At 39.4% G+C, this 16,330-nt stretch overlaps 2 protein-coding genes and 1 long non-coding RNA gene across 6 annotated transcripts; 1 reads left to right on the top strand and 2 right to left on the bottom strand.

Annotated features, from left to right (window-relative positions):
- Positions 1–336: 336 nt before the first annotated feature.
- On the bottom strand, positions 337–10,256 carry ark2n (arkadia (rnf111) N-terminal like PKA signaling regulator 2n). 3 transcript variants are annotated; one of them, XM_032570597.1, is made up of 5 exons: positions 10,043–10,255; positions 8,212–9,103; positions 2,407–2,577; positions 1,831–1,942; positions 337–1,741 (listed from the first exon to the last, which is right to left on the bottom strand). In XM_032570597.1, the coding sequence occupies exons 2-5, from the start codon at positions 9,026–9,028 to the stop codon at positions 1,552–1,554; spliced, it is 1,290 nt and encodes a 429-aa protein (XP_032426488.1). In that variant the 5' UTR covers positions 9,029–9,103; positions 10,043–10,255; the 3' UTR covers positions 337–1,551. The 3 variants fall into 3 exon arrangements, with proteins under 3 accessions (XP_032426488.1, XP_032426490.1, XP_032426489.1); XM_032570599.1 differs by lacking the exon at positions 2,407–2,577 and having other exon boundaries at positions 10,043–10,252; XM_032570598.1 differs by lacking the exons at positions 337–1,741; positions 1,831–1,942; positions 2,407–2,577 and adding an exon at positions 2,804–6,222 and having other exon boundaries at positions 10,043–10,256.
- Positions 10,257–11,133: 877 nt separating this feature from the next.
- Positions 11,134–14,418, bottom strand: LOC116724846 (homeodomain-interacting protein kinase 4-like). The gene is made up of 6 exons (XM_032570601.1): positions 14,243–14,418; positions 13,989–14,112; positions 13,590–13,700; positions 12,462–12,542; positions 12,093–12,373; positions 11,134–11,620 (listed from the first exon to the last, which is right to left on the bottom strand). The coding sequence occupies exons 1-6, from the start codon at positions 14,350–14,352 to the stop codon at positions 11,314–11,316; spliced, it is 1,014 nt and encodes a 337-aa protein (XP_032426492.1). The 5' UTR covers positions 14,353–14,418; the 3' UTR covers positions 11,134–11,313.
- Positions 12,359–13,472, top strand: LOC116724847 (uncharacterized). 2 transcript variants are annotated; one of them, XR_004340286.1, is made up of 3 exons: positions 12,633–12,865; positions 12,949–13,243; positions 13,320–13,472. It is a non-coding gene; the product is annotated as an uncharacterized LOC116724847 (long non-coding RNA). The 2 variants fall into 2 exon arrangements; XR_004340285.1 differs by having other exon boundaries at positions 12,359–12,865; positions 12,949–13,409.
- Positions 14,419–16,330: the final 1,912 nt, after the last annotated feature.

The raw sequence follows: 16,330 nt of genomic DNA, 5'->3' as shown, positions 1-16,330 counted from the left end.
ACATATAGCTATAAAAAGCAAAATCAGAGAGACTGATCACTTTAAGTGGTCTCTTAATTTGTTCCAGAGCTGTATGTCTTTAACCATTATCTGATCTTAAGCCAAACATGCTTTAAAGTACGTGTTGCTGGTTGATACGTCTAAGCGAAAAGAATTCAAGTTCTTTGATGCATTAAATGAATAGGGGGAAAATAATTTTAATTCCTTGCATTGGACCTGCAAATCACCGATTTAAGACAATTAAAAGGAAAACAGGCTGATTCCGATCTCTGGCAGATTTGTAGTTAAAATGCTGGCTTTTGTAGACTCAGATGTTATTTACCCTATTCTTCTCTCGTATTTAACCTAGATCTAGGTATGTAGATGTTCAGAGGCTAAATTAATTTTAATTGGATGAACTGTAGCTGATGTGATTAACAGTATTTATCGCGAAGCCCCAACAGACAGCCCACTCTGCGACATGGCGATGCGTTTGGTCTAACATTTAAAGCAGGTAATTGAGGTCTCTCAGCTGTGAATGCTGGTTAAACTCGTCTACATCGATCTGAATCAGCCAGAACAGATGTTTACACCAGGTCTGAACAGAGACTTTTGTTTTTCTATATGAATGGAAGCAGACAATCACTCCAATGTCAACCAGTCTTAGACGTTTAGATGGAAAAAAAAAACAACTGATCAGTCATGTGTCGAATTATATAATTATGACAGTAAGGTCCTGTGTGCCAGATATAAGTCTTGATTAGTGAGTTTTAAAAACACTACCCTTGGATGTAAATCTATCAGAGCCGAAGCATCACTGGTGTTATTAATCCTCTCATTTAACTCGCAACAATTTTTGTAACATTTCCCATAAGGTGTGACTGAAACACTTCCTGAACAAACTGGAGCAGGCGGCGGTGCCGGTGCTGGACACTGTGCAAAGCGAACTGCGTGTATAGCGACTGATCTGAATGCACATCCAGTGTTGAGACCTCTAAAATTAAACTCCCTCCCCAACTTATTTTGATCAGGTACTTCTTGTCATATATTTACGCTGTATTAAAAAAAAAGAGAGAGAAAAAAAAGCATGCCAGATTCAGCTTGATTTTGAATGCTATCGAAAAAGAGAGAGAGACAAAAAAATCTGATCGAAAACATTCCACTCAAAGTGTGCAGAGATGCAGATCAACAGCAGTGTAACAAAATCTAAAGCAGCAGGCGCAACGGTCTTCAACTTGCGAGCAAGAGAAACAAAAGAGAAACAAAAAAAAAAAGAAAAAACTACCCAACTCAGGTATGCAGGAGTGACCGAGGTAATGAACGAAGGGAGGATATTGCTATTGTGAACAGATAACCCGCTCTTGTTTAAGTTTTACTTTGCACTCACAGCACTGCGCCATTTCATTATAGCTAGGTCGTAGTTGCCGAGCGTGGATTTTGGGAATCACATCAGTAGAATGGCTTTAATAAACAAGGAAGTTAAAAATAGGAGTCCAAGACAACAAGTAGTTTAGAAGCAGGTAAGGGCTAGGCTGCAGCCTATATCAGACTAGGCGGGGCGTGCGAACGCTTTTAAAGTAGATATTTGTGACCGCCGTCCTCGTCCAACGTCAGGTCCACCACTTCGGGAGGGGAGACCCAGTTTGGGCGAGGGGAAGCATTAGTCCAGAGCTGTGATTGATTTGTGCTGTTTAACTGCTCCACTGAATTGTCTTTCCAGGAAGACAGACTTTTTATCACCCCTCCGCATGGATGGGAGCATCTGGATATGAAAAAGAAAACAACAAACATCAGGACTGCTTCAAGTGCAGCTTAAACAAACACAAAAAGAACCCCCAAACTCGTCTTTACCGTGCGTTCTCTTGTACTCCGACTATTTCCACCTCACTGTCTGAGGAAGCAATGTTAATCTGGCCTTTGTGCTGAGAACCCTCCTTGTGCAGCAGCTCTGCCTCCTCACGGCCTGAAATAAATAAGAGGGACAGTCAGACATCAGGAGGAGGATCAAAGCAGTAGCGAGCTGCAGGCCTTGCTGACACACGAAGACTGTAGCTGCTTTGACAGAGACAGAGACAACGAAGAGACTGTTATATTTCAAAAACTGATTGGATTAAAGGAAGTAAATCAGCAGATCACAGACTTAATTCTCATGGTGTTTATTAAAAAAAAACAAAGAAAAAAAGAATCAGCTACGTTTTCCTGCTTTAAAGAAGCGGCACGGTTTTTTTTTTTTTAGCAACACCAAATGAAAACCAGGGATGTACGTGTGTGGGATGAAGTGTACTTCAAAGGCCTCTCACTGAGATTAAAAAGCCCCGTTCCCCTTCCCCACCGTTACTTATGGAAGACACCCGCCCCCCTCTCAAAGCCAACGCACTTCAACCGAGAGGAAATGATCAGATCGGATACACCGGGTTTGTAACTGACCTGAGATCGAGCTCAGAGCTCTTATACACCCAGAGTGTGCTGCCATGTCCTGGCCTCTGTGTGTTTTTAGCTCATGCCTTATCACCGTAGGCCGGACTGTCTCCACACTCATACTCTCCTGGTTAGAATCAGTGCCTGAAATATCATAGTGACCCACTACCGGAGGCCCGTCTGCAGGAGACAAAGAAAACACTTCATTATTCAAACCATGCCTTTAGGGAGTAGATGCATTCTGCTTGGAAACGGACTGGACGCTGCATCTACACAACCTCAAGTGACATTAAAAATAATAAAAAATAATAAAATCATGCTCATATGCTTGAAAGGAGTCTATATGCTGTAAAGCATGCATAAATAAAACGGGTCTGCAACAACGGTTTGTTTTTTTGGGGGGGGGTTTTTATGTTTATTGGTTTTTAAAATAACAGCCATCCACATAAAAACTACACTACAGTTTTTACAAAACACTTAAAAATAACCTTGCTCTGTGAATTAAACACAGTTAAGATGATAAATAGCCAAACAACAGAAGAATAATCGTGGAAGAGCAGGAGCGCACGGCTAATCTACCCTGTAAAGAGAGTCCCTCAGAGTGAACGCACACTCTGTTATCCAGACATTTGTGTAGGTGTTACAGCAGGTTTGTCTGCACAGCATGTACAATGAGACAACTTATGAATAGCTGACAGAGCTAAGATATACTTCAACCATGGTAACCAGGGAAACAGATATAAAGGTCACGTTTTGATGATAGAAAAAGGACTAATGTAAACCAGGAGAGTCTCTTTGGTAAACAATGGACTGTCCCTTAGTGTTTTCAATGCACGTTTTGATTGTATGCACCAAGTTTACGTCATAGTGTTGGCAATACTACTTCTTTTTTTTTTTTTTTCATTTAAAAAGGTAACTTCAGTTTTAATAAATCCAAAAGGGAAGATGCTGGATCCATTTAAATCTAAGCAGCAAAAAAAAAAAAAAAAAAAACCCTTAAAATGTTTTACCTTAAAAAACAACATTCAGAAAAACCTGAAACAAAACTACAGGGCAAGGGAAAAACAACCGGTAAAACGTCCCGTCAGTCGCCATTCATATCAGCATCAAGCACAGATCAACCTTGAACACATGCTGCTGATGAGAACTAGTTTGGCCTTGCACTACATGGTTATATAATCACATGCAAACAGGTGGTGGGGAAACGATGTGTTCGGCTTTGAGATCCGGGAAAGCAGACAGTCAGTCATTTACATACGGAGCGCTTCTTTGAATCCCGGCTGTGAATGTTTATGAGTGAAGGATTCCATTCACAGCTATCTGATGCGTTTGGATGTCAGAAGCGTTGTGTGTTACAGATGTTGCCCCTCACATACAGTAGCTTGCAAATGGATTCGCATTCCTTCAAACTTTATCAAAGTTTTTCTCAACGCAACTACAAATTCTAATGTATAATATTGGAATTTTATGCGATCGACCAACACACAAAGAAGTGCATACTTGTGAAATAAAATGGGGAAAATAAATAGTGGATGGAAAAGGATAAATTGACTTAAACAAAAGGAAAAGACATGGTAGTGGCAGCGTTATGATGTGGGAGCACTTCCTCTTCAGCCGCACATAAAAACTTGTCTGACTTGAGGCATATGGCATAAAGTAACAACTTGAACACACCATTCCCACCTCAAGAGAAGGTAGTGGCAGTGTCATGCTGTGGGGTTTCTTTTCATACAGCTTGCCAACATACAGCCAGAGTTGGACTGGGAAGGATTTAAAGAAGGCATGTTAGAATGGCCTAGTCAAAAACCAAAGTTAAATTCAGTTGAAAGACTTAAAAAATGTTCGTAGCATTATAAATCTACCTCAACTTGAGATGTTGTGCAAAAGACAACAAGAAGATTTTTTGTCTAGATGTGTAAATCTGTTGGAAACACACTGCAAAAGATTTAGCGGCAATTGCAGTGGAAGGCATTAACTTATAGGCGAGCTTGATATTAATGCACAGAATATGTTTAAAAGATTTTAAAAAATAAAGCCACATATTTCCCTGCCACTTCCCAATGTACGCACCGCTTTGTGATGGTCCATCATAAAATCAATCCAAATAAAACACAATAAGGTCTACAGTCATGAGAAAATGTGAAGTCAATGAGTTCTGAACACTTTTGCAAGGCACTGTATGTCATTTAGTGTACGAAGATGTTCGAGGATGAATGTTTTCTATAAGATGAACCAGAGAAGAAAGTGATATAAGTCAGATCAGTCTGTTCTTCCTTCCTTTCTTTCTTTTTTTAGGAATAATTTGTAAACATCATCATGCTCCATGTTGCAGCTCAATCACTTCAGTTGATCCTTACGTTTAAGCTAATAAGACACTGTGTCATGGAGCTCAAGGCCAAGCTGGGAGGCAAAGCCAGTGCAAACAAAACACAACAAGGCAAATACATCAGTTATGATTTGACACTGTTGCCCTTCCAAGCCAACTTCCACATATTTATCTAGCACTTTTCCTGAAGTCCACAGTCTAACAAGGCTGAAAAAAAAAAACAACCTTTTTCCCCCCTCAGTAGCTTCACATTGCTAGAAAAAATAAAAGAAACAATTGAAACAAATGTAACAGAAAGGCAACATCAGACATGTGTAATAGCTTAAAAGCAGAGAAAAAAAGAAGTAAGTATATTGCATTTTATATGTATAGGCAAATTTATGATAAATGTTCTGCTGTTAGTAAAGCTATGCCACCAAGATAGATTAAAAAAAAGAGTTGATGCAAGAGCTTCCTGAACCATTTGCAAGCCTGATGCAAACAGTTCAAGAAATCATGAATGACGTGGAGTGTTAAACCTGATTGCTACAGAACCAGCACTAAAAAATGCTTTAGAATGACAAGGCACATGCTATTACTCAGCAGCACCCCACCTAGCGCTGTAATCATTTTTCTGCCCAGGTGCCCTAATGCACACTTTAGTAGGAGTTAGATACTTTGTATGTGCTTGAACAGCTGATAAAATGAGAACAAACAAACCAAACAACCCATATTGAAATAACAGCCCTGATTGATTTATCAGTGTTGGAAAAGATTCCGTGTCCGTGACACAGAAGCAGCAGCAAATCAAACGGCCGAGTTGGAGAACTCTGAATGTCAAATCTCACAGTGATTCAGTGCCAACAGAAACTCTGAGCTCAAGGTCTCCACAGAGGCCAGTTCCAGTGACCAGCTCAGGTCTGGCAGCTGTTAATAGTGTATTTGCTCAGACTCCGTCCCATCATATTTAGCTGTAACAACTGACTGCAACGCTTTCAGCATCATCTAGTTCTAGATTTTTTTTTTTGTTCGTTTGTCTTTTTTTGTTGTTGTTGTCGTTGATTAAAACTACAGGACCTGAAGTAGACTCTAAACATTCATGAGCCCAGGGTCTGGACTACCTATATTCCCATTCTGAGCGACCGCTTCAGGAAGGATGTTATTGTTGTTCATGGGAGTGGGAGCGAGGCTGTTGTTCTCTCGCGCCAGCATGTAGGCGGCCATAGTCTCTGCAGACTCTGACGAGGGCAAAAACGAGCTCGGGGGGGACAGCTGGGCCGCCTGCTGGCCCTCGGGGGCGTCGCTCGAGCGCTTGGACGAATCGTTGTCCGAGTCGAGGTGGGCCAGCTTTTCCATCCAGATGCGGAAGCGCTCCTCGGTCTGGCGCTGCATCACAGCAAAGCGCGTCATGGCCTCCTCCAGAACGCTGCCGATGCCGTTCCTGTCCCACGAACTGGTGTCCAGCAGCCCATGAATCTGGGCTCCCACTCTGGATCTCTCCGACGCACGTCTGAAGCCAGCTTTAAAGACATTGAGGCCAAGCCATAAGAAAATACAGTGGCACGTTTCATGCTTCGGAGGTGGACTTGTGTATTAAAGAGAAAATGAAGGTCTGTTTTGGGTTACGTGCAGATCGACTCTTTTTCATGCTGATGGACTACATCATGCAGTTGAAGCACTCAAATTGGAATCCGGGATGTAAAAGGAAAAAAAAAAAAAATGGCTGAAACGGTTTCATGTACTACGAGATACCGAGAGGAAGAAAACTGGATGTGTTGGTGACCCATTCAGTGACTATGGTTTGGAACACAACTAGTGAGTCTTTGAAGTACACTCATCCGTCTAAAAGGAGATACTCGCAAACCTTTGGAGACAGAAATGCCTACAGAAAGAGTTCCTGAGTCGTAGTCAACAAGTGATTCTGGACACTTCAACTCACACATGAGCATTTTAAAGAAACAGGAAAACTGCCAGGCTTAGTGTTTACTAGAGACGCATCGAGAAATCAGTTGATGACCTGAATTGGCTGATTTGCAGCTTGGCCTATTGTAAAATCAAAAATCGGACCTTTTTTTCTGACCGTAGTAACTAAGTGATGTACAAAACAACTTTAAAAGGAAACTGGATTTTCTACAACGTCTGCTTTTTATCTAGTCTGTAAGAGAGTGGTAGAGATTCAGATAACACAAAGGCTAAATGTAGATTCAACCTTTTTGAGCTTTCAACCCCTGTCTGCTATATATGGAATTTGAAATTGTTGACAATCTCTTGGAAACCTTAGATTTATGTTGAGGATTTACGTTTTCCATAATTTCCACTGAGACTTTTTTTTTGATTATGCTAGCAAAACTAATGCACCTACTCGGAAATATTACAATACTGTCTGTCACAATTTACGGAATTGTGACATTTCACAATTCCATAAACATTGTGAAATACCAACTCCAAAGTAAGTCTTGTGTCCTAAATGTTATTAAACCTACATTTTTCAGACACTCGCCCCTCACAGCAGTGTGACCTCCCCTCTGCTCTTAATAAAAATAATTGCCTGGTCACAGAAGGAAAGCTAGAAGGAAAAAACGCCATATGACTTTTCTTAAGAAATTGAAATAGGTCAAAAATTGCTATTGGCAGGTTAAAGCTTTACAAAAAAATTGAGATTGAAAATGAGCCACAATTTTCTGACTGGTGCATTTCTACTAATTACCTTCAGCCTTTGATTAGTGCAAAATTTTTACTCCTTATTTTAGCTCAGAAAAGCTCCACCTGCATGTTTGCATCAATTATTATCTACTAGAAATAAAGAGTTAACCCCTTACACTATTTTGACTGATGTAGACATTCAGTGACTCCTAAATGTAAGTAAAAGTACTACCAGTTGAATTTTGAGGCAAAACTTAATAAAAATAAGAGTCAACAACTCAAGCTAACGCAGTAAGACTTTCGGTAGAGTCAGTTTAGAACAGAGGGTGAAAGTACCGATGTCTTATTTGTTAAAAATGAAAAAAAAAAAAGCAACTACATTTTTAAATCAGTATCACTCAGTGAGTTGAACAATGCAGACTACACTTCCAGCATGCATTGATGAGACAGAACAGAGAAAACATGAAAAGTACATAAGACACTGGACATAGGCCCTCTCGATAAACTACACTTTTAAAAGACAATGCAAATGACTTTAGATGATGAATGGCAAAAGATAAAACCCACTAGAAAAAGAAAACAGAGTGACTGATAAAACAAGCACAAGAAGCAAGCTCTGCATTACAGTGACATAATGAATTATATGTAAAACTTTTCTATTCAATTTGCCTAAAACCTCATATTCATGCAGGGAACTCCTCGTTGTTAACCCGTGTGACTGATGACCAGTTATATTTGTTATATGCTCTGATATTCTTTGATAATGTATTATAGTATTTTACACAGAAAATCTGAATATTTGCTCCTATTAACCAAGTGTATTAGTGTGCTATATGCATGTAATAGGACAGGGTAATGGAGGTTACCTGGAATATCTGTCTTGATTGTCTTGCTTCCTCCAGAAGTGTCATCATCGTCGGAGGAACTGGTGCTGGAGTCACATGTGAGCTCACTGTCACTGGTGCTGCTGTCCTGCAGCAGGTTATACTTCTTCCGAGCCGCCGCCTCTCGCTTCTGCCTCAGCAGACGCATGCGCTCCTTGTGTTTCTGACTCCGGTGACCTTTCACTTTTCCCAACTTGCCATTGGTTTGTTTTTCCTGCCCTGGCGCCACTGTGGTTGGCTGGCAGCGGTTCTTCTTAGCGGCCATCGCGTTTGGAAGCATTTCACTCTCCGAATGCGACCGGCGAGACTTTCTGCCCCCCGAAGCTGTGGCAGATGTCTCTCTTTTTTCTAACTGGCCAGGATCGTTCGCAGCTTCCATACTGCCCTCTGCGCCGGCAGGACGAGCAGCACCTTCTTCCCCTGAGGAAAGTGTGTCCGAGTCCGCCAGGTGGCCACTGGAAGAAGGAGACAACATGCAGGGATTCGAGGAGTCGCTTTCGTAGACGTGACGTGACACAGGCTTGTCACTTCCTGTGGAGGCATGTTGAGACTCTGGGGAGTCCCGGCGAAGCTCCTTCATTAGAAATGGCATGGAGAGAAGACTTTGCTCTCCCTCAGTATTCAAGGGACTGTCTGCTTCCTTCTCCCTTGGGGGCGAACTGGTACTAGTAGTTGTCTCCGTTTTCAGATGTTCATCCTGTTCTCCTTGAGCAGAAGCCGCAGCGGTCTGTGCTTCTTCGAGAGACTCGGGGGTGCATACAGCATCCAAAAATTCCTCTGCTTTTTCTGAATCAGCCATTTCTTGAGAGAGTTAAGCCCAGAGCCCAAAGGTCCAGGAAAGATGGACCAATGTGCCTGGACAGGAAGCTAACAGCTGCAAATAAAAACAAAGAAAAAGACTCTGAGATCAGATTTATTAGATTCATCCCTGCACATAAAAAGATAAAGATGAAATCCTTAAATAGGAAAGAAACTGAAAGTTTTAGCATTAAAAAAAGTCAACCTTTTTATTTACTTTACATATTTTTGGCATTTTTATATAAAAAATAGCCTAATGGAAATTTTTGCATATAAAATTTTAGCATAAATTCAAGTTACTGCTATTCTGTTTGTTTTTATAATTCTATTAGATACAATTATATTAATTCTACAGTAAATATAGCATGTATTTGGGTTTTTAAAAGAAATGTGCAGATTTGAGAAACATCCTCTACAGAGCATATCAAAATTTAAGTGTAAGCAATACAATAGTAACACGGTTTAAGTTTGCTTCAAAATATAAACTTAGAAGTTGTGAAAAGTGTAAAAATCTACCCGCATTTTCATTTGTCATGCCCTTTAAGCATTGTATCACAGTCACCTCAAATCAGACATTTTCCTTCATATGCAGCGTTAGCGCCAATCAATAGTCTACTTTTACATAATCATACCTACAAGTAATCACACAATATTAACCTACATTTAAGCACATAATGACTTCGACTCTTCTGTGTCCATTTTCCTTAGAATAAAAATGTATTTCTACCTGAAGAATGACTTCCGTCAGTTTAGTCTTTGACTAGCGGCTAACGGAATCTTTTAGCTACGCAGCGAAGCTAAGGTCGGCTAAAAGATCAACCTCCGCAAACTTGACTGGAAAAGCGCAAGTCGTTAAAAAATCAGGTTGCAGGACAGCTGCACTGCAAGATCCTATAAATGGAAACAGTATCTGCCCAGCCACAGTGACCAGGCAGGTTGCAGGGTCAAGCCAGCAGCTAATGCTAACAGCCAAAAGTGGTAGCCTCCACATAGCAATCTGTTGGTTTAGACTTACCACGGCGTTAGTTATTCGTACATCGACGTCAGACTTTTTGTCATTTTCGGAAATGGTTGTTTTTTCTTATTTGCACCGCAAACAGAGTACGGAGCTGTACTCAACTTAATCTTTATAAATGGAAGATATTTGTGTGTGCTTTGACGCAGTGCGCTCGAAGCTCTATCAGCAGTTAGCTTGGTGTTTATTTTAAAATGTCTCCATCGCTATGTGGTCGACTTCCGGTCCCTTCGACGTGCTTGCGCCTACCTCAGGATGGAACTAGGTACTACGGGAAACATTGCTGTTTGAACAACATGCATGGAGCTCCATCAAATTTTGCTTCAGGTATGCAGACAGCATAACTGAAGACTAAATAAAGCTGGAGTTACAGGCAGGAAAAGGTACGTGAACTTTTGAAGTTTGTATGCAACAGAACACAAATGAGTTCAGTTATTAAAACAAAAAAAAAAACTGAATTCATTTGCTTCATATGCGCAAACACATGTAACGTATTTGCGCGTATGAACTCACATTTCTTGACTACATTGCGATTTTTACTAAAACAATTTAGTCAAGAAATCTTGGAAGGGGACTTGTCGATGAAAAATGCAAACGTGGAGTGCACGGCACATTTTTTGAATACAGGTTGGTTTGCAGCCTCATAATAAATTAATGTTTTTATTGCAGTAAAAAAAAAGTAAAACTCATACCTTTAATCTCAGCTCTTCTTGAGTGTAGGAGCTGATCTGCTCAAAAAAGTATCGTTCAAATAAAAAATGTTCCAGTTATCTATATTTTTAAATAACACAAATATTTTTGGTACATTTTTGTTAAGAAAAAATATTTTTTATTTGGATTTTCTTCTACACCAAATAAATTTTTCCGACTTAACGGGTGGATTTTCAGTTTGCCATTTTGCATTATGCATTATGCATTTCTTTTAAGAGTTTGTACACATCTTTCCCAGGGGTGAAAATGAATGTAACCAGTGCTGTTTTTGCTAAGTCACATCAGAGAGATCATCTGCGGAAATTATTAATAGTTCTGCAGCTCTGTAGATTTATTTGCAATGACTGAAAAACTCACAAAATATTAACATTGGAACCATGGATTTAAATACTTTTACACTATTTGATTACATTATCAGTACTGAAAATAATCTGGCAATTTCTGTTTGTAGCAGTGTTTTGTCTCACATCCTGTTGGTTTAGTAAATCTGGACATTGTTGTTTTCAGTTAAGCTTTTTAATATCACCACACACATTTTAAATAGCAACCAGTATTAGCTTTTAGCCATGTCTCCAACAAAGACATATGTTCTCAAAAAAATTCTTCTGTTTTGATTTGTTCTGAGGATGAGTGATCTGGCTGCAGGTTTCCCTAGTTATGGTAGATGCAACAATAGAAGAAGGGTCCGGCTCTTCCTGTTTGATGGTAGACTCCAAAGTTGTGCTCGCTGCAGGTCTCTTACCATCTATCTTCTGTGAGAGAAGTCTGTTTTCTACAGGTGAAGGTTTGCTCAACTGTTCACAAGATGGCTGGTTTATGCTTGGCCGTGGAGGCAGTTTCTTGTCTAAATCTTTTGACTGCTGTGAACTGTAGAATAAACACACGCAGAATTAATAGCAAGAGCAAAAATAACAAAAAAAAAAAAAAACTAAGACAAAAAAAAAATTTTGAAATTCATGGTCATGTTCAAGGATTTAAGTTTTGTGACATGGAGTATTAATTCCCTGAATGGAAGCAGCCATCAGAAAATGCTCATAAATGGATGGATATGGTAAGCAACAAGACTAAATATCAAGGTGTACCTATTTTCTTCTTTTTAAAAAAAAAAAAGTATAACCGATGAGCTATTTTTGTGTGAAAATCAATGAACAGTTTCTGAAATCCTTAGACCAGACTGTCTGTCAGCAACAACTATGCCACATTCAAAGTCACCTAAATCTTGATTCTTCTCCATTTAAATGGACTCAGCAAGTCACCTTCACTGTGTCTGGATGCCTAAAGCATTGAGTTGCGGTCCAGTGAGTGTACATAATATTAACAAGTCTACAGTGGTACTTACATGTCATATGTTCTTCTCTTTCCTTTGACATCTTTCATATTTTGACTTGCGATTTTAGGATGAGCCGTGACCTGGCTGGCGCAAGGTTCCTGCTTGAATGCAGTGTTAGATTCAGGGAGAGGGCTGCAAGGACTGTCGCTTTTCCTGACAATAAAGGAATGTCTCAGGATGCCTTTGGGAGTAATCCTCTCCTTTGCATCCCACTGAAGCATTGCCTTAATCAGCGCTATGCATTCCTTCCTCTCCTCTGTTGCAGCCAGTTTTTCATACTTCAGGTGACTCTTATTTACAAAACAGCACAATATCATCTGAGAGATCATGAAGACAAACCTCAGTGCCAGTTGATGCTGTATTATATTAATGGCTTACCATTTTAGCTTGATGCAAAAAACGAAAGTTGAAGCACCTTTTGTGTTTATGGTGTTCCTCTCCCCAGTATTCCACAGGTGACTGTAAAAGGATTTGTCTTTAAAATGCAATTTAGAGTACAAAGATAATAATGTCAAAATATTACTTTCCATCCATCGAAACATTCAAAAATATTTAACTGCTTCCATATAAGGGATTTAGGCAGTCTGTTGGGTTCCTGGGTGTTTCCTGTCTGTGGTTGGGGTTGCTGTTTCCCTGTCCATCCTTCAGGGGGCGCCTGGCAGTCATTCCTGGAGGGCGTGGACCAGCTGATATTCATCACCTGCACTGCATGATCTCATTTGGAGGAGCATAAGAGGAGGAGGCAGCCTACACACCAGTGCCAGAGTGTTTTGCCAGTTTTGGTATTACAGGCCACCTGAAGTTCTCCAGTGATCGAACTTTGTGAATTTCTAGTGATTCTTGGTTTTTTTTTGTGCCTCCATAGGAACTCTCACTACAGAAGCTGTGAACCCCTTAGTGGAAATCCAGCGCAGAACCTCTCCTTGTGACGCCGGGGGATTATTGCCCACCGGATGCCCAAGTCCCTGAACCCCACCTTGGTGATCGGATCTCCACGCTCGCTGCCTTCCTCTCTCCGGCCATAACGAAACCCGCCCAGATCTCGTCCGCCCTCCAGAGCTGCCCCACCACCATAAGCGAAGCAGCAACACTCGACCTCAAGTAATCCGCCCAGGATCCTTCAAACCTTCCCCCCCCCGGTCCGTATCATCTCAGCTGAAGTAAGAACGTTAAGTTTTTTCCAGCAGTTTACCATTTCCTCCAGTCATCGAACTCACCATACTCTCTCACCCTTAGCTCCAACCAGAAGCATCGAATCCTCTCCGGACCAGTTTTTCCCCTTTTTCTCTGACTGTCATCCTCTGCAATAAATATAATTTTACTGATTTCCCTTGTTCTGTGGGTGTTCTTGCATGTGGGTCAGACGATTAAAACCCAACATGACACAGTCTTTTGTACTATTTTTGTGTACTTTAAACCAAATTTCTCAGAAATAAGAAAAGACACCCATTTGCCTTATATTGAAAGTCATGATTCTTAATACATGGAGGACATTGTTCATTGTACCTTCAGTATCCACTGGTTAGAGTTTGACTTTTTAAAAAACCCTTTTGATTTGTTGCAGGCGTCAACAAGATAGTCTGGTGCTGGTCCCAGAACATCAGTGAAGTAGCACAGCTGAAAAAAGAGAACCAAATATACATTTTTGGATTTATATATTAGCGTGAAAGAACTTCTGTCATTTCAAATTGGGTACTTTAGTTGTAACAAACTTAAGAATAGGCTGTATGAGATTTCTGAATTATGATAACCTTGAGTTTGCTTTAACAGCATCACGGTATTAATGCCCATATTTAAACAAAAAAAACAAGTTTAACACACAACCTAATTTAATTTCTTTTATATAAAAAAGCAGCAATAGTGGTTTCAAAGTATAAAACTGTATGAATACAGTAAATTACTCACATTTTCATAATCACTAGTCCCCGGGAAAAGTACACAGTTTAAAAGCATCTTTCCCATTACACACCCCAGTGACCAGATGTCCAAAGCTGTAGAGTATGGGAGCCCGAGAATGAGTTCAGGAGCTCTAAAACAAGGAAAGTTGTCATTATTCAGGAGTGTCTGTAACACATTTATAATATTGCATCAGTGTAAAGCCTGTATTTCTTGATTGGCAGCCTAGAAACAACTCAAACATTTCTTTTTACAATTCTTACTTGTAAAAAAGACATTGATTGATGGTTTGACTAGTTTGGTTGCTGTGGAGAGCCAAGCCAAAGTCAATCAGCTTGACCTGCAATGGTTTTATCTTTTGATTCACCACCATAATGTTGTTTGTTTTGATGTCACTGTGGATGACTTTAACTTTCTTCAGTCCCTCTAAAGCTGTGGCCAACTGAAAACATGATCATAATACAACATAGAAAGTGAGACTCAAATGGAATTGTGTTCTACATTAAATCATAAAATTTCCAGATTTATTCCTTTTTTTAATTATTGCCATACCTGCTGGATAACTGTTCTAATCTCTTGCATTTTCAGTGGGTGTCTTTGTTTAATGTAGTCCTTTAGATTGATGTCACACATTTCAAACACCAGACAGGAGTTTGAGCTGAAGCTGTGGTGAAACTTTATAACATTCTGCTGGTCCAACTTGTGTTTCATGAGATATTTCATCATCTCTGCCTGCAAATAACATAAAATAACCTCACATTTGGTCACTTGACTCTGATTTTCTCAGCTTTTCACGGTATCACATATGGTTGGCGTCCTACCTCATGCTTCAATTTGTATTTTCCTTTGGCAAACTTCACGGCAACATCTTGGTGTGTGAAGGTGTCAAAGCATTTGAGCACGACTGCAGAGCCGCCTTCTCCCAGAAATTTAATGATTTCGAATCGCTGGGGAAATGGATGATTGCTATCAAAGCGTATATCAGGTGTAGATGTAGAAGAAAAGCTCCCCATTGTGAATGATGTCTCACGTAGCTTATAAAGTGAAACAGATGCTGAATTTAAAAATACACACAACTCAAAATATGACGACGAAATTAAGCATTAAGAAATAAATAAATTACCGGCCATGTCCAACTTGATTGTCACAGGTCGACTCCTTGGATCGGTTGATTTGTTGGTTAACAAATACGTTCCGAGAACATTTCAAAATTACTCTTTCAAAAAATGCACAATGCCCAAGAAATAGCCACTTCCATAGAACTGTGATCGATCGGTACACAACAGGAGTATAGTTCTAGCAGATGCACCAGATCTATTTAATACTTCATTTACTGATGTTACAGATTTGTGAGCTACACAACTATTTCATAAAGTCAACAGCACTGATATTCTATAAGATTTGTATTTCTATTTATTTTTTAATAGACAAGGACCTTGCAATGACAGGTGAAAGTAAGGCTGGATTTAAGAACTAGTAAATTAGGTAAATGGCTAGAGCTTGGTGAATGACAGCAAAATTTGTCCGAAGAATTCAACTTAACTTGCTTTGTGGAATGTGTTTAAAAACAGTTCAATAATTTTATTTGCAATTGCTGAAAAAACAGTGTTCTTCTGCCTACCCTTGACATATAGCCTTATGTTAATGCTGGCTACCTATGGATGCTGATATGTGTTATTTTGAGTTTGATATTGTTTCATTTTTAAAACTAATGACACTGGCACAAGTCTGTCATGAAAAGTAGAACAAATTGACAAAAGATCTCATTATTCTTAGTTTTTTTTTTTTTGCTACATGTAACCCTGCATGTATGTATTAAAAACCTGTATGTACTAAAAATGTATTTAATGAACTCATTTTGTTTGGTAAAGGATGATAAAAAAATGCTATTGGAAATGGACATTTTTGTTATATATGGTCTGCACTGTTTCTAAGATATTTTTGATCAAACTATTAGGCTATTGTGCAATAAAACCCACACATTTACCATTATTTTAATTGTACAAGGCATCCAGATAGCTTGGATTTTTAGAAAAAGGTCTTTGGATTGCACCCAGACTCACACACACAAAAAATACCTTTGTGAAGCATAATTTTATTATTACAGCTCCATTCTGTAGCCCTGAGGGCAATGTTTTTATGTGAGCTTTCTAATTGAGTATTTGGCTATTTAACAATAATTTTTTTTATTCCAAATTTAAGTCTGCTAATTTAATTATGTATATAGTGGCTTTACAGTTTTAGTTTGACATGATATGGCTATAGACAAATACTTTCAACTGGGTTTTTGTTTTATCAATGGGATTACTGTACTGACATTTTAAATCGGTTTTCATAATAAAGTCTGTTGT

This window comes from Xiphophorus hellerii, chromosome 8, assembly GCF_003331165.1.
Source record: "Xiphophorus hellerii strain 12219 chromosome 8, Xiphophorus_hellerii-4.1, whole genome shotgun sequence".
Taxonomy (NCBI): Eukaryota; Metazoa; Chordata; class Actinopteri; order Cyprinodontiformes; family Poeciliidae; genus Xiphophorus; species Xiphophorus hellerii.
Note: the sequence above shows the minus strand (reverse complement) of the source record. Positions and strands in the feature narration are given on the sequence as shown.